Raw genomic sequence first — 23,036 nt, forward strand, 5'->3', positions numbered from 1 at the left:
CACCTTCCAAAAAGTTCAACTTTCATCTCGTCAGTCCATATAATATTCTCCCAAAAGCCTGGGGAATCATTCAGATGTTTTTTTTTGTTTTTTTTTGCAAAAGTAAGATAAGCCTTTCTGTTGTTCTATTTGGTCAGCAGTGGTTTTCGCCTTTGAACTCTGCCATGAACGCCATTTTTGCCCAGTCTCTTCCTTATTGTTGTGTCGTGAACACTGATTTTATCTGAGGCAAGGGAGCCCTGCAGTTCTTTAGAAGTTGTCCAGAGTTCCTTTGTGGTCTCCTGGATGAGTCCTTGCTGTTCTCTTGGGGTAGTCTTGTAGGCCAGCCACTCCACATGTTTCTCCATGTTTGCTGGAATGCTAAAGCTTTAGAAATGGCTTTTGTAACCCTTTCCAAACTGATAGATGTCAATGACTTTATTTCTTGAATGTTCGGGAATTTCTTTGCATTTTGTTGCAGCTTTTATCCGACTTGATTTTGTCGGGACAGGTTGTGTTTAGGCGCTTTCTTGATTGAACAGCTCTGGAGGTAATAAATAAGGCAAATTGTGACAAGGGCGCTAATTACTGTTTCACACAGGGCCAGGTAACTTTGAATAGTGGTTTTGTTTTTTGTTTATAAACCATTTAAAAATAGCCTTATAAGTTAACCGGAGTTATATTTGTCTGATGTTTACATTTGTTTGACGATCTTAAACATTCAAGTAGGAAAAATATAAGAATGCCTGGAGAATCTACTTGTACGGCAATAGTATAATTGCAGCAACTTTGTTCCTTCCCACCAGCGTTGATTTTAAACGGCACTTTTATTGGAGCAAACAGGCAAGTCACTTTGAAGGCAAACTCTCGTGTCTTGTAAGGTCGAAGCAGACAACAGTGTCATGGCGATGAGCACTACAGAATGCGGCCTCTGAAGGGTTAACACTCAGCCAGGCGGGCGCAGGCGGGCGCAGGCGTGCGGCGGAAGACGTCGGAGCCTCCCCCTCGGCCTTCACGAGCGGCTGAAGGTGACTCGATCTCCTCTCGGCTGGGGGATGCAGAGGGAGCTGCTGGCGGCGCTTCCGCCCCGCTACACCGTCCTCAACCGGGGAACATCTGTCGGCACGAGCCGGGGCTCCAGACGTTGACTGCGCTTGTCTGCAGCGTCCGAGGCGGCGGCGTCTTTGTGCTCTGCGGAGAGGACACAGCAAGCCTTCAGAAGAAGACGGGCGCTCTCTGCATGCATGAGTTCTGCACCGAGCGGGCGGAAAAAGCGCCCCAGATCTGCAGGCAGCGTCTTGCCCATCACCAGAGGGCTGCAGACGGAGTCGGAGCTCCGGGAGAGCACCGTGGACGGCAGCAGGATGGTGAGTGTTTTTTCCACGGTGTTTTCACATTGTTTCCAAAACACCGTGCACGTAAACAGTGTCCGTGCTGGTCTGCTAGAAAACGTCACAGCGATGCTTTGTGTTCAGACTGTGCAGGAATTCAACACCCTGGTGGCTCTGTACCGAGAACAGGTCATTTCTGTGGGTGAGATGTCAGCCGACTGCCCATCTCTGCGGGCTCAGATGCACTACACGCGGGCTAAAGGATGCTCCATGGCCCGGGCTGCGCACCAAGACCTCGCCCTCATTGCTGTGTCTGGGTAAGCGGAGTCAAGCTGATAGATAACCTTCTTGCAAGTTGTAGACACGTCAAGCCCATTCCCACAGACACTCCATGCAACGTCTCCAAGTTGTCCCAGAATCATGGAAGCTGTTTCGGCTCCAAAACAGGCCCAACTCCCACATCTGCATGTATTCTGTCTTATTCTGTCACATCCAATACATTTGCCCGACTAACGTGTATGGTACCTTACCTACCGCATCACATGTATCCTGCGGCTATGTAAACATGAACTGGCACCGACATGACAATTACCAATGTAACACCAACCAGAAGTCAAAGCCACTATAAAGAAATGTGCTGTATTATTGATTCGTAACAAGCCAATACCTATTGTCTGTTCCGGAATCTCCCCTTGATCATTATTCTTTATACAATCAGTGCTCAGTGCATCATCTTTATTCACCCTGCGGTTAGGTTACGACTATTCTATGTGTTATTATGGTCACATTAAAGGGGTAAATGTCTTAAATGTCCTTCTGTTTTACCAACTGTGTGCCCCCCGCCCGCCCTCCCCTCGTCACCCGCCGATGCAGTCCAGAGGATGGAGAGATCCACCCCGAGATATGTCGGCTCTTCATCCAGCTGCAGTGTTGCCTGGAGATGTTCATCACGGAGATGCTGAAGTCCATGTGCCTGCTGGGGGTGCTGCAGCTTCACAGAAAAAGTACCTTGACCATACAGTGCTGGGGCAACGTCACAATATAGGCAGATCGTACAAACTCACAAAAGGAGCATTGCAGTTCTAACCTAATACCTGCGTTTTTATTGGTGAATTAAACAAACAAACAAACAAAGATACGTTTGTAATGAATAAATCATCGTTTTAATCGTTTGGATAATTCACTGAAATTGGATTGGATTGAAGACGAAGACGATTAAATGGTGAAACATCAGAGGGCAGCAAAGATCTGACATTGGCCGAACAGGTCAGTCTTGACTTCATGAACAATGATGTTTAATAACGGAAATGAACATGTGATGCTTCAATTTCAAACCATTCCAAAATATATGTCGAAAATGGAGCCCATTCACGTTTATGTATATATTTTGTAATTGCTTGATGAAGATTTGTCTTTCTTTTTACTTCAAGAAATATTATTCCGTGTTTGTCCCTCAAGGAACCGACTCAGAGCCGAAGATGGACTTCAGGGTGGACGAAAGTTCGGATGTTCCCATCCTGGAGGACCGCTCCTCCTCACCCATTGACTACCCTCATGATCCGTGGCTGGTGGGAGTCCATATTGAAAACATAGAGCGGTACGCAGACTTTGATTGAGTGCTATAGCATGGATCTTTAATGAAGATACGATAATAATATTAATAATAAACCCCAAAAGCAGGCTTGTCCTGACACGTTGTCTTTGTATTGGCAGAGATATGCAGGAAATGAGAAATCTGCTCAGCAAACTCAGGGAGACAATGCCTTTGCCACTGAAAAATCAAGGTGTGTAACATTTGTGAAATATGATTTTTACAACTATTCCTGCTCATTGTATAGCGAATGAATGGAAGGAATTCATGTGATAGTAGCTTTTGATACACCACAAAAAGGCTGGGCTCTGAGGGTTCAGTTCAATTCTATTTATAGCGTCGAATAATAACAAATGTAATCCCGTGGTCGTTATACACATGGTGCCTTTCAATGAGCAAGCACTTTTGCAGGAGTGGCAAAGGAACATCTCTTCAACCGGAGGGAGTCATACGTGCAAAGACGAATCGGAGTGAGGAGTTCCATGAGAATTGCATTTATGGTGGAGAACAATAATATATGCAGGCTGCGATTAAAAAGTCAATTGAGATTGGCTCGAGCTCACCCGCGACCCTAATAACAAGCGGTATATAAAAGGGATGGATGGCTATACAGTATACAAGTTATCGTCGGATTTACAGCTAGTATTACAACTGCTATTGTGCTCAAAAGAGTTCGAAACCTAATGCATAGTCGTGATAGGGTACGAATGTGAATGAACAGGGCAGAGAGAACTTTGGCGCAGTAACAAAGTTCAATCGGATCAATCAGGGAGAATATAGTTACTGCTTCATCTTGTTTACTTGCGAACTAACGAACAAACTAATAACAAAAACGAGATCTCGCCTCTCATCAATTGCATTTGTTGGAGATGCTGCCTTTTGTGTTCAAAATTGGAAAACAATACCTGGTTCCCGTATGAATATATGACACAAGTATGAGAATCCATCTATTTATTTTTTTATACCGCTCGTCCTCATTAGGTTTTTGGCCTATCCCATCTGACTTTTGCGTAAGCGGCAGTGTACAACCTGGACTCAATTGATGAAAAAGTGGGGATGTGGCTGTTCAGATTTAACCAATCACATTCAAACTCTTGTTAAATGGGGAGTCAGCGCACACCTGCCACCATTTAAAGTGCCACTGATGAAACACCAATCGAGTTCAGCTGTTCTAGTAGGCTTTACCTGCGTTTTTTGTTGTTGTTGTTTTTAATTTGGAACTTTTGATAATTCCCTCCAACTCGACTTAGGCCCTATGCAGAACCATCTTAAGAAAAACATCGCCAAAGAATGATGCTGTCAGCACCATGCTTCACAGTAGGTATGCTGTTCTTTTGGTGATGCTCAGTGTTATGTTCGTGCCAAACATACCTTTTGGGATTATTCCCAAAAAGTTCAACACTGGTTTCATCGGGCCGTAACACATTTTCCCACAGGTGTGTGGAAGATTTCAAGTCTTTTATGTGTCTTTGTAAGATAAAGTTTCCGTCTTGCCACCCTGCCCCCTGCCCCATACCCCAGACGATCGTTGTGGGATGTTCTAAACTTTCCATCAATTTTGGAGGCACATCCAGTATTTGGTTTTGCCATATTTTCTCATCTTCCCTCTGTTCAGATGGTACATTTATTTATTGGTCTACTTGAACTAACTTACTGAATGATCAATTATGGAACTGTCACTTCTTCTGTACGTCATGTCACAGATGACAGCAGCTTGTTGAACCTGACTCCACACCCGCTGGTCCGCCAAAGGAAGAGGCGCGTCCCTGGACTCTGCTGCATGGTGTCTGGTTAACGGTCCGAACTCAATTCATTATGTACTGTATAGCAACAATTTTGGTTTATTATTTTCCTTCCACAGTACACTATAGTTCCCCGGTTAGCAGACATTCCGCTAGCATTTAAGGATGATTGGCTTTTTTTTCTTTTCCCATGAACTGCACTACTAGTGTCACATCAGCCATCTAGGCTTTAGTCCTGTTTTGAGGAGGTTAGAAGGTACTTATCTTTGCATTAATACATATATATTGAATTCAATTGTATATATTTGGGCTATGCACAAGCATTATAATTTGTATGTTGTTTACCCTCTGTGTCATAATGTGTGTCACAATACACAGTGTTTTAGTCGCAGACATTGTATGTTTCACAGCCGTTACACACTGTGGACAAAATAGCGTATCAGTGTTATGTTGCATACACACAACTGGTTCCAATTATGTGTTTCGTTTTAGAGAGTGTGAATGGGAATTACACTTAGTATCTGATAAGTCAAACCGTGTATTTCTTTGTAGCTGCGGTTCACCGTTGATTTCACCCTTATAGTGTTGACGCATGGTTGTATTGGTTGCTTGGTCTATCTGGTGCTGACTGTCGACAATGACCATCTCAAACTGCAAGATTTATTAGCATGAAAATGACTTTTACTGATCCCCCACTGTTGCCGTTTCCACCGCCAGTTCAAGATCCGACTGTCCAGTATCAAAAATACAATGAATTCAAAAAATTCCAATCCAAATTTTCCATTGACTACCAGTTCAAACAAAACTGGCCACATCTGACCTTCTCTGTGTCTATATTATTCCCCCTGAACCCTGAGTGTTAATCGTCAAAGTCTCCATTCATTAATAAAGATGGAATTACGTCATGAGTTTTCTATTATGCACGCATGACTTGAACATTGCGCCCACTAGTGGACAATAGCAGCCCTTGCAGTCGTTTTCATTCGCACAGCATGCCAAACATCTTATTCAGCTTCATATCATTTCATTTGGAAGAGTCCCCACCCTCACATAGACGGAACACAATTACACTACAAGACTAAATTCACGTATAACATTGATCTGTTCGTTTATCACTGAATGTAAATGCAATGTATTGTATTCATTTGTAAAGTTGTTTACGTGCAACCTTTCTTTTCATGTGTGATAGTATATATATATATATATATATATATATATATATTTTTTTTTTTTTATTATCATGGCATGTATTGTGTAGTTAGGGTCCTTGTAGACAAGCATCAGCTATGTATGTACAGCTTAATTTTATAATGTGAATAAAGTTTTCTATCCAGTTGGGGAGGTGTTTCTTTTGTTTACTTGCTGGTTAGTCATTGTACAAAAATTCCGATATTTCAATGTTTTAGCTTCAAATTCATCTATTTATCCATGGACTGACATAGCTCCTTTTAAATCTGATGTCCACATATTATCCATCCATCCATTTCTATAACGTTTATCCTCATTACGTACGCCATGTCAAAGTCAGGCCCGGGGGGGCCAAATCTGGCCCACGATGTAATTATATTTGGCCCGCAAGACCACATTAAATGTGTATTAGAGCTGGCCCGCCAGTATATAGCACATGTGGCACGAATGTTACAAATCCCAGAATGCTTTGCTAGTGTGTTGGCCCATCAGTCTAGACCGGCAAGCGCCCCTTCCCTTTCTGTTGCAGTCGTTAGCAACTATGCTACCAGTGTCCTCGAGCAAATTTGCACTTCCCCTTCCCAAAAATGGCCAAATGAAGATTGTCGGTACCCCCCTACCCGCCCTCGAGGACTTGCACGCTGCCAGAACTAAGACAAAAGCGTGCAAAATCCTCTTGGATCCTCCACATCCTTGGTCACCAGCTCTTCCAGCGCCTTCCCTCAGGTAGGCGCTACCGATCAATGCAAACTAAAACTAGCAGACATTCCAACAGCTTCTCCCCTCTCGCAATCAACTTCTTAAACAGCTAACCTACAATTCCATTGCCACATGCTGCCAATTTTTTCGTCTTGAGTTTGTTGTCACATTTCTGTCGGGCCAATTATACATTACTCGTGCACTCACTGTAGTAGTCTCGCAAAACAACAAATAAATACCACTGATGTCTTTTATCGCAAATTTGTTTCTCGTGTTTAGAATATTCAAGTTTGTTTATTCCAGATTCAGTCTTTAAGCAAAATTTAAGTTTGTTGTCAATGATAAACTTTAACGCTACATTTCTACTTAGAAAGGAAACATGCACATCGCAGTGATTTTTCAGTAAATATTGAGTTTGGCTCGTGACCTTGTCCCAATTTTTTATTTTGGCCCACCGTGAATTTGAGTTTGACACCCCTGACGTAGGGTTTCACCCCTGATTTTTGGCCCAGAGGTGGGCTGCACCCTGGACTGGTCCCCAGCCAATCGCAGGGCAGGTTATACAAACAACCATTCACACTCACATTAACGCCTATGGACAGTTTAGTCTTCATTTAACCTAACATGCATTTTTTGGGGAAATGTGGGAGGAAACCCAGGCAAGCACAGGAAAAACATGCAAAAAGCAGGAGTCTGGATTCAAACGTCAAAACTGTGAAGTGGATGTGCTCACTCGGCCTAACCCTCACAGGTAGGCACAGATACTACAGTACTGTAAAATGTGAGGATGGCGACTCTAAGTGGACAAAAATAATGCCTGCACCTCACATGTATATACAGTAGGATGCCACCTGAAACTTTGAAATACATCTACAAAATAAAAATATTGTCACGACTTTTTTTGATTTTGTCGTTCACGTGGGTAGTGTGGAGCGTAACCTCTGCGGTAAACAAGAGATTAGCGTGTGATGAATTAACATTGTATGTGCCGTTAGAGTTTCAAGTTAGTACTCTATTGGAAAAGATGACGATTGGAATCATTGACAACAATATATATATTATGTGACTTTTTGAAGTCCTCTTGCTCATTTAGCATTCATAACAATTCATCTAATTTGCAATTATGTAATGAATAAAAAAGATTTTGTGTAAGATTATGCAAGCACAGGATGAGCGATGTTCTTCTCCCACATTGTGAACGTGTCAAAATTCAACACGAAACATCTGGAGCACATCTTGCAGACGGGAAACTCCCCTGTGTTTTACTTCCCGTAATTTGGAAGGACAATTGGTTTATGTGACTTCATGTTCAGTATTTTGTTATCAAAAAAAGGTATGCTGGGTTGAGACATTTTAGTATCCTGAGAGTGAGCTTGGTCCAAAACAAGCTGGATTCCTGGAGAAACTCCAGAGGGAGGTTTTATATATCTGTCAACACAAACTTGAGTTCAGATTCAGGTCTGCCTGCAGTGCAGACAACATCCCATACACGAAAGTTATTTGCTAAGACGGCAACCCTGTGTGCGGTGAGTCAGACTATTGAAACCATCTCTGTATTGTGTACAGTATTGTATTGTTTTTTAACTTTATTATAAACCACAGTTGTAACGATGCATGCAGAAACATTAATTGGAGAATAAAAGTGAATGGAAACATTTTTTTTTCTTTTTCTAATGACCTGTAAATGTAATAGCATATTATGCATGAACAAAAATGGTGTTATATTAGGAAATATTAAATGTCTAGTAAATAATGTATAATAAACAGGACAAGCGGTATACAGTATGTATTGATGGATGAATGAGTGGATGAATGGGTGATTACATTTAATATGTACTGTAGTGTAATTGAACCCAGTTTAACTGTGTGTGCGTGCGTGCGTGCGTGCATGCGCCTACTCGTGAATTACATCAATGTGAAGAGTTCACTTGATGCATCTATTTGAATGACGTAATTATGTGATGGATATCCACTTTTCCTTTAGAACCTTTCTTGGAACTCTCCTGATGGAGCCTTCCGCTGGTTGGTTCCCGCTGCTCTATCTCCTCGGCTTGATATCTGCCGGTCTGTCTTGTTTTTGTGACCGGTACCCCTGGGGCTCATGGTCCGCCTGCTCCCGGACATGCAACCACGGCACACAGAGCAGACATAGGTGAGGCACATGGGTTGACACGGAACGCTTCGAGATAGGTACACCATGGATTCTGATGAGAAATATTTGGTTCAACAGGAGCTTTAAATATGATGATTACTACTGGAAGAGCAGCTGTCGTCAGCTGTGCCAGAGACATGACAGGAGGGCTTGTAATGTGCAGGCTTGTCCCATAAATTGCCTGCTGACAGACTTTGGGCCCTGGTCTGACTGCTCGCCCTGTGCCAAGAAACAGGCAAGACACATTGCAAAACCCGTACATGAAGTTCCTTTATCTGTGAGAGGCTCCAGCTCACCCTCGACCATAGCACTACAGAAAATGGACGAATGGAGGGAATACGCAAGTCTGTTGCCATCAAATTCCAAGTTAATGATGATTTGCTAAAAACAATCAACTTGATCAGTTTGAACATGAAAAATCTTGTCTTTGTAGTGGATTCAATGAAATATAGGTTGAACATGATTTGCAAACCATTGTATTCTGTTTTTATTTATGTTTAACACAACGTGACAATTGCGGTTGTACATTGTATCAGGTGTGTGCATGTAAGCCTGTGAAATCAATAAGTATCCACACATTTGGTACGAAACATTGTCCTAATATCTTTTTCTTTTTATGTTGATGTCATAGTTACGGACCAGGTCCATCCAAACACCATCCCAGTTTGGTGGTGCATCATGCAGTGTGGAACTGATGGAGGAGAGGCCCTGTTATCCTGCCACAGAGTGCAAGTTGCCACCAATCGACTGCCGCGACAACTTCGAATGTGGCAATGGTATAGGCAGTGTGCATTATATTGTCATTACAGTTTTACTCAAACTGTGGCCTCCACTTTTAAAAGGTTGTTCCACTAGCTGCAATACCTTTTCTATAGCCAGGGGTATACATAAGGTGCACACCAGCATTAAAAAATATTAAAAGCCCACCAGATTTGATTGTATCACATTTGTAGCAGTCGACGAGGCTGACGTAATGTTGTCGTAGACGAATGATTTGTTCAAACAAACACATCTCTTAAGCTAACGTACTGAATGGAATCACTTCACGAAGTGACTAGTTTGCTCACAACGAGTAGGGCCAAAATACCTGTTGACAAATCTTATTGAGAGTTACAGAAATCGTTTGATCGATTGTAATGACTGCCTCAAAAGTTCATCCATCCATCCATCCATTTTCTGAGCCGCTTCCCCTCACTCGGGTCGCAGGCGTGCAGGAGCCTATCCCAGCTGTCATCGGGCAGTAGGCGGGGTACACCCTGAACCGGTTGCCAGCCAATCGCAGGGCACATAGAAACTAACAACCATTCGCACTCACAGTCATGCCTACGGGCAATTTAGAGTCTCCAATTAATGCATGTTTTTGGAAACCGGAGTGCCCGGAGAAAACCCACGCAGGCACGGGGAGAACATGCAAACTCCACACAGGCGGGGACGGGGATTGAACCCCGCTACTCAGAACTGTGAGGCTGACGCTCTAACCAGTCGGCCACCGTGCCGCTGCCTCAAAAGTTACGCAACATAATTAAGGCTTCTGTCCAGGTCAATTTCTGAAAAAATAATAAAGGCCTACATCTAGAGCATAGATGCATATTTATTGAACCTTTCTTTATCCAGGTCAGGCAATTGAGTGGCGATTCTCATTTGCATTGCAAATGTAATATATGAGGATACGGTATGAATGTAAAATAAATGTATTGCGGCTTAAATGTGTTCTTGTTTTGAATTATTGTATTGACATTATCTTGCTTTATGAATACGATCAAAAGTTTCAATTTCATCCAGATTTGATCTCATACCGTCAGGACGCTGCATCAACGCCACGCTAACTTGCAACAAACAGAACGACTGTGACGATAACTCTGATGAGAGGGACTGTAGTGACTTCAAAGTTGTTTGTCCAGCCGAGAAGAGAGTGGCTCCTGGTGCTGACCTGGTGGGGAATGGGTAAGATAAAGGTCAATACATCCCTGCTGAGCTTCATGTCAATCGTTCTTGCATTCCGTCCTGCTGTGCCCATAAATTAAATTCCTTTCTGTCAAGTGCCTCCAGTCTACTGCTTCTCCAAAAAACAAGATTATCAGTTGGACTGAACACCCTAACTTGTGCACGCATCCCAGTGTTGAAACTAAAACGCAGTGTTGTTATCTTGATTCTCCCCCACAGCTGAAGAAAAAAAAAAAAAAAAAAAAGCCAGGGAGAGCTGGCAAAAATCAATCAATCAATCAATACAAAGTTAAGCAGACAAACAGCACTTTAAGGCTCATAACACATATTTAGGAATACACTACCTTCGTTTTAGAACACAGCACCATCTGCTGGATTGCCATTTGCTTGCCCCAAGTAAAAATCACTAAAGTAACAAGTGTTCGAGATTCAACAGCTCACTAATTTACTTTGGAAGGTTCGATGCGCTTGCAAATGAGCCGAGGGGGGTTGTCCTGGACAACATGTTTATGGGAGGAAGTTGCATCATCAGGAGGCCTCAGAGCACGCTGCTTTACCATCGGATCCCTCACAACTTTGAGAGCTTTGACATTAAGGTAACGTGAAATACCTCCTTCTCCATTGTGCTGTGTTACTTTAGCAATCCAAGATTTTTAAAGGGGGTCAATACAGTTTGGAGGCAATATTTGATAATAAACCAGCCCCATCTTTGTTTGTATTCTTTATATTATTTTTACCCCACTTGCACAATCACTTACATATTCAGTCAAGGAAACAACAAAATATGCAGTAATTGCCCAAAACATACAGCAAATGCTCGATTTCCTAAAATCCCATTTAGCGGGCTCTAAATTGCATTTTTTCGCTAACAGATTGCGCACGCTGTTGGTGCACAACTTGCAAGTGATTTACCAAGAGTGCAATGTTTTACTAAGATCCCAAACGGGGGGCTCTAAACTGTGTGTTCACTCACTCTAACAGAATGTGCACACTGTTGGCAACAGGTGTAAAAGTAGCGGAGACTGCCATATTTAAAAGAGGGTTTTGCACTTCGCACTGATGGGTTTCACAATGGACAATATGGGAGAGCACTGCAAGTTTGAGGAATGGAATTGGAATTGTTAGTGGAAGAGGCAAATGAACTTATTCCTGAGGTACAGAAACTAAATGGATTGCTTCTGTGAAGGTGTGGTTCAGTTCTCACTCAGTGAAGTCTGGTAAGTCTTGTAGTGTGTAATGTTAGTTCAAGCCTGCTTGACCACCAGCTCAATGCTGAACAGGATAAGGGTTAGAAAACAGATGCATGGATTGCCTTGTGGTTTCAAATGTTAATCACATTTGGAAAATATCTATGGTGATACTATTATTCACATAAAAAATCTTAGCAGCCTATGCGCTCTCATAGAAGGTCCAATTAACATACGTTGCTTAATAATATGTAAACAAAGTTGTTTATTTTGTTCTTGTTGTGGTCATACAGGTTGGGGTGACTGAAGACTTCAGCACGGATCCCAGCCCTCTGCACTCTGAGTCCATTAATGTGAAGAAGTCCATTTCCACTGAAGAAGAGAGAAATAAACAGATCTTTGGTCGGCACTTTTTCCCCCCTTTGACGTCACATATAAAATCAAAGGATGCATTTGAAGCATCAAAGAAAACGGTGAGCGAGTCCGACAAAGTGCAAATATTTATGCCTATGTTGGAATGCTTGGGCCCCCAATGACCTCATTTAACTTCTTGACCTAAATCCTGAACCTGAGTCTAACTGTCAAACACAGTTCTAATGCCTTTCTTTTATGTGTGTCTATGTGGAAACATCACCTTTCTCTAGAAGAATGAATCAAAAATGTAGAAATGCAGGACAACTTGCAAGACTTGAATTGAAGTTTGGAGCAGTAAGGGGAAAACATTTATGTATACATACAACTACAGTACATACTGTATACATATCCATGGAGTAAATAAAAAACATAGACCATGCAGTTGCATTGGTATTTACGAAAATATTTTTTCCTGAAATGATATATATAGTTGACTGCAAAAGCTTGTAGGAAGGAATGACGCAGTATACTGTTTGTTGGAAAAAGTTGAAATATTTTCAACTATGTTCAATTGCGTCGCAAGCCTGCAAGTGCAACATTTTCATCCATCCATCTATCTTTGTACTGGTTAACCTACCATGCATATTTTTGGAATGTGGGAGGAACCCACACAGACATGCGGAGAACATGCAAACTCCACAAAGGAAGGCCAGAGCCTGGATTTGAATCCATGACTTCTGAACCTCACCACATGGGTTCCATTAAAAATTAATAGAGGCAAACCAACATTACCTGCCTCATCTGGAACCGATTAGAGTAAAATCTTTAAAATTGGATTTTTTGTGCTACTTTAAAGGCATATTGGTATGAACTCTGAATTGTACAATTAACAGGGAGTTTGACATACAGTCATGGGAAAAAAAATATTAGATCACCCTTTTTTCTTCAGTTTCTTTTTTAATTCCTGGTACAAATAAAGGTACATTTGTTTGGACAAACATAATGATGCCAACAAAAAAATATCTCGTAAGACTTTAATTTAAAGCAGATATCAAGCCAATAGCCAACAGCCAAAATCACTGGGAATACAATTAAACTGAAGCATGTCAAATAGGACATAAAGTACAGCGTTATGGAATCGGCTACAGTTTTGTAGTGTTCATTGTATTCTTCAGGTAATTGTACCATAGCGGTACCGGGCATTAAAATGAACAAGAAATTGAAGAAACAAGGATGGTCTACTTTTTTCCATGACTGCATATGTTCTACTGTTATATCTTTAAACTGAAGTCAACTGATGTTGAATGCTAATGCATACCAAAAATTATAAACGAGGTGTTTTAGACTGAATCTCATGAATGAGCTTTTATCAAATGACAAATATTGAATGATAACCCGATGAAAGTTTAATCTACCAAGCTATCTCAAGTTGACATAAATGTTATCTTTTCTCTTGTTAGGATTCCATGTTTTTCCGGGTGCATCAGGTTCTGCCTGTGTCTACATTCAAAGTGCGGGACCCAAGCGATTTGGTCTTGTCTGTACCTTTCCTCAAGTTCCTCCATGCTCTTCCCCTCCGGTACAACTATGGCCTGTACAGGAACATCTTTCAGCACTTTGGAACACACTACTACAGCTCAGGCACACTAGGAGGCCTCTATGACCTGCTCTACCAGTACAACCGAGAGGAGCTTACCAGTTCAGGTACAATTTGTTAAAGCCTAGAGGATAAACTTCAAAAAGACCCCCTAGGTTACAATAGCAAACAAAGTTGCTCCAGTAACGTTAGTTCTTCATACTTCCTAGAACTAAAAGGTTCTGCTACCCATTCAACTTACAGATTGTTGTGTCTAAAGGTTATTACAAAAACGTGTTTGTGTTCTATATGAACCTAAACTTGATTTTTGACAATCCACTGATCACACTTAAATATCAGATGAGCGTTGAGTAAATTACTTTCTCATTAGATGTTAGTTATTAACACTGCCAGTCCTCCATGTTAACATGAACATTTGAATTCAACAGCCGTCAATGGCAGTGAATGAGTTAAAACATTAATTCAATGTGAGCAATAAGAACTGCCTTTTACAGAGATAACGCACTGAGGCTGAACACGGTGGACTCTTCCATACATACCGGTACCTGCATATTTAGACAATGTTCTCAGCAGTCCATGTCTGCTTTGAATTATCATAAACATCCAAAATACTTAAAATGATTGCTTAAATGATATGTTAGATTTAACCTGTAACGCAGGAATTTCTACAATATACTAAATTGGAAAAATACTATAAATGTGTTCCTTTTGTGCGGTGACATTATGGTTCCTCTCTAACAGGTGAAACAGAGGAGCATGTTAAAGGCTGTTTGGGCCGAGAGACTAAATGGACAGTTGTCCTCTACACTCCACAGAGGGCTCTGCCGATGTGCTCTGACAACAAAATGACTCAAAATTATCAAGGTTCCTGCCACACAACAAGAACAAATATCATTAATTTCCTGAAAAGGGTATTGTTAGAATACAGTATGTTCTCACTTTTTTGTGCGGGCCAGGCTCATACATTCAGGCAGCGGAGAAGTCTTACTCTGCGGTGAAAGGCGGACGAACCAGAGAGGCAGCATCTCTGGCTTGGGAGAGGCAGGGTCCACGTCCTGATCAAAACTCCTACAAGAACTGGGCCAAGTCTGTCCTTGATAACCCCGCTGTGGTGGATTTCAAGGTTAAATAGAAAAGTTAACATTCTATCATATCAAATGTATTCTGTTAAATTCAAAGAAATTAACTTGACAATAAAAAAGGAACAACTTTACATTTGTGATTGTCCAGGTGCAGCCAATCATAGATCTGGTGCAGGGGTTCCCCTGTGCAGTCACAAAGAGGAGGCAACTGAGGAAAGCCTTGCTGCAGTACATGCAAGAGTTTGATACATGCAAGTGTGCCCCCTGTCCCAACAATGCCCAAGCTTTTCTTTCTGGTACTGAGTGCAAGTGTGCCTGCCAGACTGGTACATTTGGCCCCAACTGTGAGCAGCGTGCTCCTGACTACACTTCAGGTATTGTTTACCACTACAGAACAAACATCAGACACATTATCTTCACCTCTACATTATATGCAGATCCAACACAAGAGCTGTATTTTTTCCCAAAGATTTTTTTGATGCCACTCTACTCCTTGAGTGTCACCTTGTTGTGGTGGAGGGTTTTGTGTGTCTAAATCATCCTAGGAGCTCTGTTGTCAGGGGCTTTATGTCCCTGGTAGGGTCACTCAAGGCAAACAGTTCCAAGGGGAGAGACTATAAAAAGTATGGCTCAAATGTCCTCCTATGATGTTGACAATGACGATGACAAGATATGACAATGTTGGACCTAAATTTCCCTCGCTGGCCACTGGGACTCTTTCTGGAGCTATGCTTGGAGGTGGGACTCAAAGGTGACTTCCTGACGGCCGTGCCTGCAGCCATAAGGTCCAGCGGCCAGCCTGAACAGCCATTGTGGGTTTCCCTTAACTTGGGCTCACCATCTGTGGGAGGGGCCAAGGGAATCAAGTGCAGTGTGAGCTGAGCAGTGGCTTAATGCGTGGACCTTTGTGTTCTGATCTCCGGCTCCAGAAGCTAGCACTTGGGACATTAAAATTTACCTTGCTGGCCTGCAGGACCCTGAGCTGGTGTGCAAAGTCAAGAGGTTCTGACCAGATATGGTCAGGTATGTCTCAACACACAGCTTGGGCTCTGGAACCAGTCCTTTTCAGCGTGCTTTGGATGTGCCAAGCAGGTGTGGGCATATTTAGTGCCCCCAGCTTGGTGCTTGTACATGTTCAACCCTCTGGATGAGAGTGGCCTTTCTCCACCTTAGGACCTTGAGAGTTTTGACTGTAGTTTGTGTCTATGCACCAAACATTGAGTCCAAGTGACCTTCTTCTGTGGAGCCGTTGCTGAAGGGCCAGACCATAGCTGTGGCCATATGGTGGTCAGTGTCTGTCGTGGCAGACATCCAGAGACCCATTGGTGCACATCAATATTGAGGGATGCCATCAAGCTGCAGAAGGACACCTATTGGACCTTTTTGGTCTGTAGCACTCTGGAGACAGCTGATAAAGGCAGGTCAAGAGGAATGTGCTTTCAGCAATTACTAAGGCAAAAACTTGCTTGTTGGAGGAATTCAGTGAGGCCATGGAGAACGACTTCCCGATATCTTAGAGGTCTCTCATCCGCCAACTCAGGAGGGGGGATCGTTGCACCATCAGCAGTGTGTTTCGTGGCGATGGGGCGCTGGTGACCTAGATTAAGAACATTGTGCGTTGGCAGAGAGAATATGTTAAAGATCTCTTCAATTCCACCGACATGCGTTCCAATGAGGAAGAGTTAGGGCGTTCTCCCAACTGTGGGGTTGAGGTCTCTGAGACTCTAGATGTTGAGGGGCTATGTTAGTTGACAGGCCTGTGCTATGTCGCATGGACATTGGGGACCGTGCCTCGGGATTAGTAGAAAGGGTACCACCACCCCAAAGATTGTGTTCCAACTACAAGGGTACTCCACTCTTCAGCCTCCCTTGGTAAGGTCTATTTGGGGGTCCTGTAAAGGAGGGTGCATTGGAAAGTCATACTTCAGATTCAGGTGAAGTAGGGTGGTTTATCTTCTGGCTGTGAAACAGTGGAACCATCATTGGGGTCCTTGCGGGTGCATGAAAGTCTACCAGTCTACATGTGCTTTGTGGACTTAAAAGAGGCATTGGACTGTGTCCCTTAGGGAGTTCTGGGGAGGGTGGTCCAGTAGTACGGGGTACCAGTCCCCCTGATACAGGCTGTGAGTTCCATGTAAAACTAAATTACAATAATAAAATAGAATTGTTCAAATAATACCTCTATGTTTATCAACTTGGACGGTTTGATTCTCACAGAGGAAGTAGATGGTTCCTGGAGCTGTTGGGGCCCGTGGAGTCGCTGTGCAGCCTCTATGAAGAGACATCGCAGAAGGAGGTGTGACAACCCTGCCCCCTTGAGAGGAGGCCAATCCTGCGAGGGTCCTGACAGTGATGAGGAACCATGTCACATCTCCCTTTTCAAACAGTAGGGGAAGTTAGAATGACAACACACATGTACAAATAGTCATCTCTGCCTGCTACTATTTTTATCTCACAATGACAGTGATTTTACAACCCCAGCAGTTAACATAACTGTTCATGTATGTTCTTGAATCTAGACATGAAACATGTGACAATGATGATGACTACACTACGGGATGGAGGGACGAGCTTCCTCCTGGTGTGCAGGGTTGTCCCAGGCCAAAGCCGCCTGAAAACAGCTTTCTCAGGGTAAAGACTATATCATTCATAAACGAAATTTGCTTTTACTCTTTTGGAAATCAATAGTTGGGTCTCTGGTGGCCCGCCAATCAAGTGTGAAATTACACAAACAAGTACATCTTTTACTTAGCTATTAAGTTATGAAAATGTAAAATGTAACAAATCTAAGCTTGCCATTCTGAATTCTGTCGAATTGTGACGTAACCATTAGGCTGATTTACAAACAATACCGCCCGAATGCTGAGTTTCTCTTCCAATGACTTGGCAACCGGACTCAAAATTTGCTAATTTCAAGTTGCCAGCTCACTATCATGCCAAAGCCAAAATTAAGCAGAGCCGTAGTTTTAGCACAGAATTCTCCAAAATCTCTTGGTGTGCTAAAGCATTCTGAGTTCATTTCACTGGAACTAAGCAGCCAATATTTTAGACACTTCTGTGCTCTCAACTTCTGTTCCATCATAGCTATGCAGCGTTGCACAAAGCAAGGTCCATCAAGACCGATGACAAAGTTTTGTGTGGATGAACACGACTGACCTGCACAGAGCCTTAACCTCAATCTGATAGAAGCAGAGATTGAGAGCCAGGCCTTCTCGTCAGTGTGTGACCTCACAAATGTGCTTTTTTTTAGAAGAACACACACCTTAACCAAGGAGTATTGGAGTATTTCGCTGGAGGTAGTCCAGTTTGAATGAAATATGATGCTTAACATTTTTGATGATAGCCTTTTAACTTATTGTGAGAACATAACATTTTTCATTATATTTTGTATTTGCTTTTACTTTGCTTTGTTTTCCTCTGTTGTCTGAGAAACGCAATTACCTCACTTGGATAAATAAATCTTGAATAAATAAAATAATACATTTTCAAAGGAGACAGGACTGGAGAAAGTAAAATAATAATGTTTTCTTATAATTGTATGATTCAGTTGTATGCCACTATGGAAACCCAGGTATTTGATTTATCCAAGATTTTATGGTGAGCTAGTTTTATTTTGATCACTTTCATCATCATCAAATTTGGTTTGTATCAATAATTATGATCTCGGCCTTCGGTTTTGACACATTTTTTACTCATTGATTTACAGTAATATAATTCAGAAGAGACAAAAGATTTGTTGAACAGCTTGTGTGGTGCATACACAATCAGAGGCTGTTTGGTAGGATACATTGTGGTCATCTATGATAATTTATTTCAATTTTTGTGCTCTTTTTTTCAACCTTTCTATGTTTTATTTCTAGAAAGCAAAGCAGTACTATAACTTTGGTGAGGATGAAGACTTCCGTTGCTTCACTGGATTTGACCTGGAAGGTTTCCAGTTCATCCATTGTCTTCCTGATGCGACATGGACTCAACCAAAAGGAAGTTGCCGCAGTGGGTTTTGGATTCTTAGAATAGAACAGACGAGAATAGAATTTGTCATATAATAGTCTGTTTTTCTTCTGTAATTGCATGTTCTCCTTCACTTTTAGGAAAGATCTGTCTGCCCCCTGATATCCCCGATGGCATGATGCTGTTCCCGAACAAAGAAGAGTACAAAGTGGGTGATTCAGTGAGTTTTAACTGTGTTGAGGCGGATTTGTTGCCACTGCCTCGAGGCTCTTACCGGTGCAGCAACAGTCTCAACTGGGAACCTCGCTTACCTACAGGACTGCACTGCAGTGATGGTATGTGCATGTAGTTTTACAGTTTGTGTCAGAAAAGTAATTTGGTTTATATTGTCTCGTAGTTGTGTCTTTTTAACAGTTTATATACAATTGAAATGTTTAATCGATTAATCTATTATGAATTATTTATAGACATCTTTTCCCCCAAGAAACAAAGGCTTCTCTTGTTACTTTATAGCGGAACCATTTGAACCTGACACTCAGTGTGGTCCAGGTGAGAAACGTCAAGGCTCTCAATGTGTCTGTATACAGCGGGAGAGCTGCCTGTAAGTTTTTAGTAAATATTCTTTCATTTTGTTCACAATACATACAGTAACGTGTGTGTGTGTGTGTGTGTGTGTCTGTGTGTCTGCGTGCATGCACCCAGATCTGAACCGGAGAATCTCTGCATCCTAAACATTGACATCAACGTCACTGTGCCGATGTCCCTCTGCTCCTTCCACGCTGGCCGTTGCCACGGCGATCCACTCTTCTTTGTCAGCGAAGGTGCCTGCGACACTTTGGAATCGGATAAACTGGAGTGGGCCAGGTTCAGAGCCAAGTTTTCCTCAAAGAGTTCCGTCCAGAAGTCGTGCGATCTTGACACGTGTTACGAATGGGAAAGCTGTTCAAGTGAGTGAGACAGCATTTTTTTTTTTTTGCATTCTTCCCAACTGATTGAAAACAATGAAAACAAATGAATTGTCTGTCCTCCATTTGTTTTCAGCATCTAAGAAGTGTGATTGCATCGCTGCTCGGGACTGTCCCAGAGTTGAGGAGCACAAGTTCTGTCTGATGCTGACCAGCATCCAGAGGACTCGCAGCGTGGACCTTTGCTCCATGGCTGCTCTGAAGTGTGCCAACTATCAATTTGAGATCCTCAATGAAGGTGTCTGTGAATCCAGATAACCCAAAATGACTTCATTATATACGACCAGAAACATTGGTGAAACATTACTCCAAAATGTGCTACAAATGTGTTGTTATTGTGAGTCTGTTAGTCTACTGTTAACATCACCACTATACTGCCCCAACCAATTCCAATTTGTTCAATTTTGAAAACAAAATGTCCTATGGTAGTTAAAACTGTATGTAAAAAAACAAAATCATATATCCATATTTCTTATGACTTGCGAAGAGCATGCACAGGAAAGGGAGGATGTCACACACGGCCAACTTTTGGGTGTACATTCCATTCTTCTTCTTTTACTACTATAGTTTACCTTTTGTTGACTAGGCCATATTGTGCTGAGCAGCCTGGACATAAAGACACATGTAATGAATGTCTGATCATATGACTAATTTGCATAAGAGACCAAGCCAACTGGTCTTTGTTTTAGTTTTGCTCTTTGGTATTACTGGTACACATTTGTTATGGCATCACAAAAGCAACCTCAAAAGTCAAAGAAAATTATGCAAATACACTTGTGAGGTCGCTCACGAAACTGAAAGTCCCATAAGATTTGTCGACGTCTCTTGTGACGTCACAGATCATGATGGTTCGACCTTTTTAGGTTTTTATGAAGATTTCAAAGGAATACTTTTCCCATAAATATTGGTTGAGCTCCTAAGGATAAGACTTTGGAGGTTCCCCCATAATATTAAAAGACCAGCAAGCACGTTCATTGAGGTTTTCAACAAACTCAAGATGAACTACCTAAACTAGCCCTACCTAAGTGTGGTGATGTAAATCATTTGAGAATAAACTACTTTTGAAGCATTTTGGGAATTTGACATCCAGGTGGAAAAAAATGTGTTTCCATACAAAAATAATTCTAAGACTCTTTTTCATCTTTGTTCATTTTAGAACGTGCATAGGCACTGTCAAGTCATTTTAGCCTATTTAGTATATGAGATACGTACTAAATAAACTCTGTTTGCGCTTACCACTTTTCGATGGCATAAAATGTCACATTATGGTACACATTTACTTGGACATAATAAAATATAAGGATGCACCATTCTAAAACTGGACTGTGTGACTGAAAGACATGTTTCATCCATCCATCCATTTTCTGTACCGCTTTATCCTCACAAGGGTCGCGGGCGTGCTGGAGTCTATCCCAGCTATCTTCGGGCGAGAGGCCACCTGAATTGGTCATCAGCCAATCGCAGGGCACATATAAACAAACAACCATTCGCACATACATTCACACCTATGGGCAATTTAGAGTCTTTAATCAACCTACCATGCATGTTTTTGGGATGTGGGAGGAAACTGGAGTGCCCGGAGAAAGCCCACGCAGGCACGGGGAGAACATACAAAGAACATACAAAGAACATACAAACTCCACACAGGCGGAGTTATTTGAACTGTGAGGCAGATGTGCTAACCAGTCGGCCACCGTGCCGCCAACATGTTTCATATTTATATATATTTTAAATATATATTTGTATAGATGTATTTGTGCAACAGGGGAGTTTGATTTACAGTACTTCCTCTGCGGTTATTTACAGTATATTGTGATGGATATTTATTGGAAAATGCAATACTTTAAGTTGCAAAAGAGTCACGTTCAATTTTTATGACGTATTCTGGGAAGGTAGCTACACGCTGTGAGAAAGGGACACAACGAATAGCAAATAGGACAGGACGAGACAGGACAGCGGTAGTTAGCCAGGAAAACGTTAGTCATTAGACATATTATAGAGTTGCTGTGCAGACACAATAAGGATGGGCGAACTAGCTCCATAGGACACTACCCATACCCAAGGACCCAGGGGCGGTCAATCGACCCAGTTGGACAGGAGGACGCCTGGAACCCACTGCCGCTCCCACAGCCAACCACCACCGCCAACCACTGGCCAGTTTGCCCCACCATCACTAACCCTCAAAGTTGAGGTTCGATGCTCTTCATCCACTCCCACCCACCTCCAGGAGAGCAGGAGGACACCACCCGCTAACGGGGCCATCTGTAGGAGCCAGCTACTGCCCATGTGGGAGGGCAACAGCCTGCAGTTGTTGAGCCAGTGACCCGTGCCATCTATAGAAGAGGTTCTTTAGCGGCGCCTAAGAGGGGGGACAAAGATAAGGGCTAAATGGGGCCGTCGCGGGGTGGCTCTTAGGGTGGTTGCGGTTGGTGGATTGATACCCTCTTTAGGAAGTGACAGAGCAGACTGTCCTTCTTGAGGAGACTCAAATAATTTGACATCTGTAACAGGCATCAATGATCTTCTTACATTCTTCGGTGGGCAGTGCACAAACCTAGAGACAGTGACTGAGAGGAAGATGAAGGACAGAATCAGGGACATCTTGGCCAACTCATTTTCCCTTCTCCACGATGAACTGTAGCCGATGGGCAGCTACTTTAATAAGCGCATCATACCACCAATGAGCAGAACTGAGCGCTTGAGGTGGTCCTTTGTGCCCACTGTACTGTACTGTACACGCAAACTGTACAACAGCAGTGAGCCACAACTTATCAGTCCACCCATTATTACCAACCTCAACATACACATAGACTCGATGCCTGGTTTAAAATCTGCTGTTATCCGAATCACAAAGTCACTTTGTTATTAATAAAAAGTTGTGAATTATTTTCCTTTTTCTTTTTAGCACCTTTCTGTATACTGCTTTATTCTGTACTGCTGCAGCACACAAATGTCCCCTGTGGGGATCAATGGATCAATACAAGATTATTATTATTCTTATCGTTTATTCTTATCGATTATTATTCTTATCTTATTATTCTTATTATGGGGTTGCCAGAGTGTGTCATTCTTTTCCATGTAAGTTTAACTCCTCCATACTCCTCTCTAAAACCAACAGCCCTCACGTCTTCCCTCACTACAACTATCTGCCTCCTCATGGGTCTTCCTCTAGCTCTCTTGCCTGGCAGCTCCATCCTCATCATCCTTCTACCAATACACTCACTCTCTCTCCTCTGGGCGTGTCCAAACCATCGAAGTCCACTCTATCTAACTT

General features: G+C 42.4%; 1 protein-coding gene across 1 annotated transcript; it reads left to right on the plus strand.

Annotated features, from left to right (window-relative positions):
• Window positions 1–875: 875 nt before the first annotated feature.
• Window positions 876–21,085, plus strand: c6 (complement component 6). Its single transcript, XM_061747588.1, has 23 exons — window positions 876–1,346; window positions 1,455–1,627; window positions 2,184–2,314; window positions 2,769–2,907; window positions 3,024–3,094; window positions 4,605–4,686; window positions 8,515–8,682; window positions 8,761–8,917; window positions 9,314–9,458; window positions 10,485–10,626; window positions 11,084–11,222; window positions 12,107–12,286; window positions 13,628–13,871; window positions 14,506–14,628; window positions 14,721–14,887; window positions 14,995–15,220; window positions 17,064–17,232; window positions 17,366–17,477; window positions 18,707–18,839; window positions 18,938–19,132; window positions 19,311–19,398; window positions 19,500–19,744; window positions 19,839–21,085. The coding sequence occupies exons 1-23, from the start codon at window positions 1,224–1,226 to the stop codon at window positions 20,018–20,020; spliced, it is 3,534 nt and encodes a 1,177-aa protein (XP_061603572.1). The 5' UTR covers window positions 876–1,223; the 3' UTR covers window positions 20,021–21,085.
• Window positions 21,086–23,036: the final 1,951 nt, after the last annotated feature.

Source organism: Phyllopteryx taeniolatus, chromosome 15 (assembly GCF_024500385.1).
Source record: "Phyllopteryx taeniolatus isolate TA_2022b chromosome 15, UOR_Ptae_1.2, whole genome shotgun sequence".
Taxonomy (NCBI): Eukaryota; Metazoa; Chordata; class Actinopteri; order Syngnathiformes; family Syngnathidae; genus Phyllopteryx; species Phyllopteryx taeniolatus.